The following is an 8378-nucleotide window of genomic DNA, read 5'->3' as shown; positions in this document are numbered from 1 at the left end:
GGAGGCATGAAAGGAAGGTAGTCTGGGGATAGAGAAATGACTTAGGACACAGTGAGTGAGAGAGAACTCCCAGGAGCAGGAGGCTGTCCTGGGCAGGAGTTCAGGGTCAGATGCAGGAGACCTGCATGGTTGGCGTTGGACCACAGGAGCGGAGACTCCGGAAAGGAGGGGGAGCAGGGTAGAGGGCAGGACTCCAGCTGCAGTTACAGTGAAAGACACAAGGGAAGATGCCCAGGAGGACACCGATCACCCGGTCTGACTCACCAGAGTGGGAGGGATGACGGGAGCAGATGTCACTGCATTGCGGTGGGGCTCACATATGAAGGGGTTAGAAGCCATTGTTCTCCTATATTATATGTGGGGAAATCAAGGGCCAGGAAACCCTGAACATTGGCCACTGATCTCCTAAACAGTTACCCCCCTCCCATCTTGCAGCCCCTTCCCATAAAAACCATGGCTTTCCAGACACGGGAAGGGACCATGCTTATAATAGAACCCATCCTTCACGGGGTGAGCTGAGGTCAATCCCTCCTGATCTCTGGGCCTCCTCATTAGTTAAACAAGCCAGGAGAGACTCTAGACAATTGCTCAGGGCCCTCCAGGGTTCTGAGGCACCGTAAGACTTCAAATTCCCAAAGCCTTGGATCATCCTAGGGGTGATCTCAGCCTCCTGAAAGAAGAATCCAGATTTCAAGCCTCAAAATCTAGAATCAAGGCTGCAGAATCCAGAGCAAGGACTCCAGTCTCCCAGTCACTAACTTCATACTACAGAGTCAAGATTCTAGGGGTCTAGAAATCATGGCAGCCAGGCCGTGTCCAGCCTCTTAAATATACCATGCAGAGTTGAAACTCCAGACTTCACATTCCAAAGTCAACCCATAAAATCGCAGGATTGCCTACACTCTAGAGCTGCCTGGATCCTAGAGTCTAGGACTAGATTCTGACATTTCATGGGTAGAAAGGGGTTAGGGGGTGGAAGGATGGTGATGGAAGGAGACTCGGCTTGGGTGGTGAACAAGAATTGCAGTGTATAGATGTCATGTTACGGAATGGTCCACCCGAAACCATGGTAATTTTTATTAACCAATGCCATCCCAATAAAGTCAATTGAAAAAAAAAACCTACCACTTGTACTCCAGGCTCTAGTCCACACAGCAGGTGTGCATGTTTCTGACCTCAAGTCTTAGATCACAAATGCCAGACTCCATACTTCTAGTTTAAATTCTAGGGTCAAAGGATATAGAATCCAAGTCAAAGACTTGTCACTTAAAAGCCACACTTCAGAATCTAGATTCCAGACCCAGACTCCAGAATATAGACTATTCCAAAACTCATACCCTAAATGCCAGGTCATGAACCCCCAATTTTAGACCCCAAACTTAGAATCCCAGACTGTATAACCAGAATCAGATATCCAGAACCAGAAATCCAGATCCAGAATCCAGAACCAGAGATCCAGATCCAAAAACCAAGATCCAGAACCCCAAAATGGAGAGATCTAGACTTCAAGATCCTGAATCGGAAATCTGGATGCAAAAATCCAAGGTCCCGAACTGAAGAGCCGGATCCAGAATCCAGCATTGAGGGCTCAGCATTTGGAATCGGGGATCCAGAATCAGGACTCCAGATCTAGATCTGGAATTCCAGATCCAGGCGCATACTGGGGCACAAGAAGTGTGACTCTAGAAGCCAGGTTCTGCCCCGCCAACCCCGGTTCCAGATCACAGGCTCCAGGATCCAGGTTCTCTAGTTTGATCTCCAGTTTTCTCCCCTTGCCGTCCTGCCTCATCCCACCTTGAGGAGCTGCCCCTGGCAGGGAATTCCTCCTGGGAGACTCAGACAAAAGTTTCAGCCTAATAAATGTTTATTAGGCCTCATCCCTCACCCCACCAGTCACCCAGGCGTCCAGCCTGTAAAGCCATCTCAGCCACCTCCCACCGCACCCTCCCCGACCTCCCCACACCTGGGTGGGGCTGGAAGCTTATAAATTCAGGCATTCGGGTGCCTGCTCCCCTTCTCCTGGCATTCAAGTGGCCCCAGATGCTGTTGAAGAATTTGGAGGGGGTGAGATCTTTGGGACAGGAGTGGGGGGCCGGGGGAGGAGAAACGCTGTCTGCTCTGAGGGAGTTGAGTGTCAAGGGCACCTAGGTAAGGCCTATGTGTCCTTTACTGGGGCCCCAAGTTGAACCTGAACCAAGAAAATGTCCTGGAGATGCAAGAAGGAGCTGCCTGCGTGGGGGAGGGGAGGTGGAGTGAATCAGGAAGATGGCCCTGAGAGGCTTGTACCAGAGCCAGAATGGGATCAGGAGTTATCACGGGCTCGGTCAACTCAGCACAACTCCCTGAGGCGCGTCACGTGCCAGGCCCCAGGCTGGGCAGTGCAGGGGACGCAGAGGCACCCCACCCAAGCGTGCCGGGGATCTTTGCTGTGCTGGAGGCAGAGCTGGCTGTGAGGCCCAGAAAAGAGACGTGTCAGGGATTGAGGCATCTCGGAAGAACTGGGGGGCTGAGCCCCACAGGGAATTAAGAGTTTGGAGGACAAATCAGGAAGGTTGCAGGGCAGGGCTGGGAATCCCCTCGGGGAGTTCTCAGATATCACTGACAGGGGAGGTCAGAAAAGACTTCAAGGAAGCAGAGGAACTTGAAGGGAATGGCATACCAGAAAAGAGGAGCAGCCCAAGCCAAGGCGTGGAGGCATGAAATTGCAGAAAGAAAAATGGACAAACCAGCTGTGTCTGGAAGGCCTCTGATGTCTTTGAAAGCAGGGCTGAGGGTCTGGGACTTTGCCTACGAGGGCCATGAGCAGGAGGAGTGAGACATGGTCAGTGTTGGGCATGCAAAGACCCTGTGGCACATGTAGGCTGGGAGCTTGAGTGGAGGGACAGACTGTAGGGCGTAGGAAGATGCCGGAGAACCCGAAAAACTGAATAGGAAGCTGTTACAGGGTCTGGGCAGAGAATGCATCCTGAGCCATAGCTTTGGAGATGGAGAGAGACACAGGGGCAAGCAGAATGGTGCTGGGGTCTGGCAGGCTGCGGGTGCACGGGGGGGGGGGGGGGGGGGGGCATCCCGGTGCCTGGAAGAATGGCAGACCCTTTGGAGATGGGAAACCAGGAAGGAAGAACAAGCTAGGAGATGAGAGTAGGGCATGAGGATGGTGGGAAGAAGTTTCTTAAGCAGCAGGTAGTCTAAGTTTGTGTCTGGAGGGGCCCAGATGGGAGCAGGAAGGTCCAGCCTCGCCCCAGTGCACTCTCTCCCCTCCCCAGACTTCAGCAGAGCCCCGGTCCCTCCTCCACCATGTGGCTTCTCATCTTCTCCTTCCTGCTGACGTCTGCAGGTGAGGTGGGCACAGATCAGGTTGGGGTCTGTGGGGGTGAGGCACCCCTTAACCCCCCGCCATCCCGAGCAGATCCAGACCCTGCAATCTGCCAGCCCCTCCCTTACCAGGAAACCACCTACTGATTCCTCCCTATCCCTGCCCCATCTCAGCCACCTGCCAACTTCTCTGAGCCCTCACTCCACCCCAACAACTGTCAGGGGCCCGGAGCTGCTGAGGGGTCCCCATGCCATGTGGAGCCCTCTCACTGCCCATGACAACAAACACAGACCTGAGTTTGAGTCTCAGTGCTGCCTCTTTCCTGCTGTGTGACCTGGAAAAAATTACTTCACCTCTCTGGGCCCTGCCCCTTTCTAGTTCCTTACCATCTCTGTAACAGATTCCCCAACTGTTCATCCCACAGAGGTAACAACAGACGTATAAGGCACTAGAAGTGCCTGTCCTTCGGCAGTGCCCCGTAAGTGTGGGCTAGCTTTGTTGAGTGCTGAGTACACGCCAGGCACAGCGCTCAGCATGAAGGAGGCTCACCTGGTCCAGGAAACATTGTGCCGTGGACTACTGGCCCCATTTGACAGGGGTGGGGGCTGTAACTCAGAGAGGACCAACCACTAGGTCAAGGTGACCCTAGGTGGCAGGAGAACTCTGGACCACATTCATTCGCCACCCTTGGAGAAATTAATTGTAACCTGATGCCTCTACCCTGGAGGAGGTGAAGGTGGGCTTTTCATTAATTAACTCCCACACACAAATGACCTTCTCGCCCTTGCCCTCCCCCCCCCGGCAGCATCCCCTTGGGCTCTGTCTGTACTCCCTCTTCCCAGCCTCCTGCCTGCCTGCTGCACCCAGTGGGGCCCCGTCCTCCTCCAGCTTGGACTGGCCAGGGGTGGCCTTGGTGCCCAGCTGTTCAGTCACACCCTCTGCCCTTCTTTGAAGGACGACCACGCCCTTTCCTTGTTAAGCCCCTTGTCTACCTCAACCGAGTTTCCCCTGCCTTGCCAGGGCCCTTGGCCCAGCTCCCAACCCTAGCGGGCAGAGTGCGAGCATTCGGCCTTGGCTGTGCCAGTCCTGTCCCAGCGTGGGTGTAACTCTACGCCTGGCTGTGACCTGGAGGAGAGAGATCCATGTGGCCCAGTGTAAGGGGTCACAGTCCTGTGAGCTTGAAACATCCTTGCTGATGTCCTTGCGCATGGTGCTGTTGGACAGCGGGTGGAGTGCTTAGTGAAAGTCCCTGTGTGTCCACATCCTGATCACAAGTGTGAGCCAGGCATCCATGTGTGAAACCTGATGAGTGACCTTGAACACCAAGCGGTTGACTTGGGGACTGATCTAGAGATGGATAAATATGTCCTGTCCCGGTTGCTTGTGTCTCCAGCTATCTGTCCTTGACCTTGTAGTGCCCAGTCCAAAGCCCAGATGCTGCCCTGGGGTCTGATCTAAGGGGTCCACATCTGAGTGTTGGCCCTTTGAATCTCCACACAGTGGCTTGGTGATGAGTCACAGTTTTGACCTTGACTACCCTTATCTGGGTCAGGTCATACATCTGACTTACTTTGGCTAAATCTGTACCCACTGCCTGGACATCTACATGCTGTATCTGCATAAACAAATCTATGAGTCTTTTGCTTAAAATAACTAATATTTGTTAAGCAGTCACAGTGTGTCAGGCATCACACACACACACACACACACACATACACACACACACCTATTTAATCCTTACCACAATTCCATCCTACAGATAAGAAAACGAAGGCACAGAGAGATCAAATAATTTGCTCAGAATCTCACAGATAATATGCTTGGACTCAGAGAAGGTAGTGACTTTATCACTCCAGCTTCAACCACATATCATAGACCCATGTCTTTGAACAAGTTTTGGAGGCCTGAGGGCCTATCAGTGTCTCTCCGCATGTATCTTTCTTAAATTGATTTGTGAGAGAGAGAGAAAGGGAGAGAGACAGAGACAGAAACAACCATCTGTTCCTATAGGTGCCATGACTGGGGATTGAACCTACAACCTTTGCATATGGGATGATACTCTACCCAACTGAGCTATCCAGCCAGGGCTCTCAACCTGTACCTTTATTAAAGACCCCATGTGCAAGTGTGAGCACCTGTGACCTAGTTTGTGCAGACCCACCCTAGACGTGTAAATTTAAGCCTGAACTTCTATGTGCAAATCTGTGTCTGAAAGTATGCATGCACATGCACGCCCACATCTTAACTGTCCATATTCCCTCACACATGGCAACCCCTGTGTTATGATTCTTGAAATTGCAACCTATGTACATACAAGTGAGTTTCAGCTTTAGGTGCTGTCTACATCAGTTCCTACATTTGCAAGGCCAGCTGTACCTGTTTGCTTGCCCATGACCTTGTGTGGTCATGTCTGTGTCCTTGTGTGTATGACACGCTGCATTTGGCTGAGCTGTCCAGACTCTGAAGCCAAGTCTGTGTGTCATATATATTGAGTGGCCAATGTCCATGTTGATGTCTGCGACAGCTCAGTGACCTTGAAAGGCCAGTTCCAGGTGACCATCTTTCTGGACTGTATCCCTTGTCCTTGTCTTCACCCTCAATCACAGAGGACTGCTTGCCCTCTGGTCCCTTCCCTGTCTTCTCTTTCCCAGAGTCCAGTGGCAAATGGAGGGGGCAGGGTTGGGGGCACAGTTCTGGAGAAAATTAGCAAAAGTTATAAAAGCTAGAGAGAAAGCAGTGCTTAAAAATCAACAGCAGGGACATCTTAAGAAGTTAGGGGGAGGCCTAGGTGAAAAACACGTGGTGAGGGCAGGGTGCAAGGAAGGTTAGGGTGCAAGGAAAAGGGCTTTGTCCTCAGATGGCCCCCTCTGTCTCCCCTCCCAGAGGCCCAGGACAGCAGCGGCAAGGGAGGTGAGGAGTGCGTGCCCCACTCCCAGCCTTGGCAGGTAGCCCTCTTCGAGCGCGGGCGCTTCAACTGCGGCGCCTCCCTCCTCTCCCGAAACTGGGTGCTGTCTGCGGCGCACTGCCAAACCCGGTATGAAGGCAGCGCTCAGGGTCCTGAGGGGCAGGCGGGAAGGGTCTAGGGATCTGAGAGGCATGGATTCCGAAGAAGAAAGTTGGAGCCCCAGCGTTGAGTTCCAAGTGTGTGCTTGGCTATGGACACTTGGGTCCCTGAGGGACAGGGGGTGGAACTGTTGGCTTTGGGGCTTCGCGGAGGATAGTAATGGGATATTCGGATTCCCAAAGGGCCGCGGGACCCCAGGTTGTCTGCTCTTTGATTTTTCTGTTTACTCCTCCCTGCCCTTGCGGGTAACCACTCGCCCGCACAGCAACATAAGAGTGCGCCTGGGCGAGCACAACCTGCGCAAGCGTGACGGCACGGAGCAGCTGCGGGCTGTTGCGCGCGTCATCCCACACCCGCACTACGAAGTGCGCAGCCATCGCCACGACCTGATGCTGCTGCGTCTAACCCGGCCCGCGCACCTCTCCCCACAAGTGCGCCCCGTGGCCCTGCCTACGCATTGTCCCCAACCGGGTGAGTCCTGCGTGGTGTCCGGCTGGGGCCTGGTGTCTGACCACGAATCTGGGACCCCAGGAAGCTCAAAGTCACAAGGTGCGTGAAATGATGGAGCTGAATGTCAGGTCTCTAGGGACCTTATTCCTCAGGGCTCTTGGGCGGAGGAAACAAGGACCTGAAACTTAATGGATTCACTCCAGGTTCGCTGTCCTCCCCAGTGAACCTCCCAGATACGTTGCATTGTGCCAACATCAGCATTATCTCGGCCACATCTTGTAACAAGGACTACCCGGGACACCTGATGGACACTATGGTGTGTGCAGGTGTGGAAGGCGGAGGCACGGACTCCTGTGAGGTCAGAGCCAAGAGGGGGCCATGCCGGAGGAGAAAGGAAGGGGGCGAGATTGGGGGGTTGGGGGGGGGATGGGGGTTTGCTTGCTTTGGGCCAGAGAAGATACTGGGGATAGATCTGAGGATGAAGAAGGAAGAGCAGCCTGGCCTGTGGTGGTGCAGTGGATAAAGCGTCGACCTGGAAATGCTGAGGTCGCTGGTTCGAAACCCTGGGCTTGCCTGGTCAGGGCACATATGGGAGTTGATGCTTCCAGCTCTTCCCCCCTGTCTCTCTCTCTCCTCTCTCTCCTCTCTCTCTCTCTCTCTCTGTCTCTCTCTCTCCTCTCTAAAATGAATAAATAAATAAATAAATAAATAAACAATTAAAAAAAAAAAAAAAGAAGGAAGAGCAGTTAGAATGGGGCTGAGGTTTGAGGTAAAGGCCCTGCTGGGTTTGGGTTGGGATTGGGTAGACCATGCGGTCGTTGGTGTGGATGGCACGGACTGCAGTTCAGAATGGGAATGGGTTGGTTTCCTCTTTACTTGGGAAATATGTCAAGGTTGAATTGGGGATGGGGTCGATTGTATTTAGGGTGTGAAAGACATGACCGTGGGGTGGGGTGGGGTGGGGTGGGAAGTGAGGATGGGCCTGGGTCTGGTTTCGGTTCTGAATGGGGAAGGTGTAGGGGTTGGACATAAGTTGGCTGAGTTCTGTGCTGTGTTAGGTTGGGGTTGGGGTTGGGTTGGGTTAAACGTATGGAGTTGAGAGGGGGTGGGACAGAATTTTGATTGTGATTGTGAACGGTGATAGGATGGGCATGGGAACATTGGATCCGAAGGTGCTCGCTCACGCTTCTCCTTCTCCCCACAGGGTGACTCTGGTGGACCTCTAGTCTGTGGGGGCACCCTGCAGGGCATTGTGTCCTGGGGTGATGTCCCTTGTGACAGTACTACCAAGCCTGGTGTCTATACCAAAGTGTGCAGCTACTTGGAGTGGATTAGAGACACCATGAAGCGGAACTGACTATTTTGGCCTATTGTGTCTCTGACTGAGCAGAATCTCCCACAGCTGCTCCCTCTGGACCTGGGACAGAATCAAGCCATCCAGACTCCATTTGTCCAAGGTCCAGATGTGAGCCAAGGACCTGTTCCCTCTGAGGTTAGAGCTGGTGCTCAAGGTCACCTGTTAAACACCAAGATAACAACACTGATGCA

General features: G+C 53.2%; 1 protein-coding gene across 2 annotated transcripts; it reads left to right on the top strand.

Annotated features, from left to right (window-relative positions):
- Window positions 1-2020: 2020 nt before the first annotated feature.
- Window positions 2021-8378, top strand: KLK15 (kallikrein related peptidase 15). Of its 2 annotated transcripts, none has more exons than XM_066374128.1 (6): window positions 2021-2064; window positions 3267-3337; window positions 6200-6350; window positions 6646-6851; window positions 7052-7188; window positions 8035-8378. In XM_066374128.1, the coding sequence occupies exons 2-6, from the start codon at window positions 3298-3300 to the stop codon at window positions 8185-8187; spliced, it is 687 nt and encodes a 228-aa protein (XP_066230225.1). In that variant the 5' UTR covers window positions 2021-2064; window positions 3267-3297; the 3' UTR covers window positions 8188-8378. The 2 variants fall into 2 exon arrangements, with proteins under 2 accessions (XP_066230225.1, XP_066230224.1); XM_066374127.1 differs by having other exon boundaries at window positions 6646-6929.

Source organism: Saccopteryx leptura, chromosome 3 (assembly GCF_036850995.1).
Source record: "Saccopteryx leptura isolate mSacLep1 chromosome 3, mSacLep1_pri_phased_curated, whole genome shotgun sequence".
NCBI classification, from domain to species: domain Eukaryota; kingdom Metazoa; phylum Chordata; class Mammalia; order Chiroptera; family Emballonuridae; genus Saccopteryx; species Saccopteryx leptura.
Note: the sequence above shows the minus strand (reverse complement) of the source record. Positions and strands in the feature narration are given on the sequence as shown.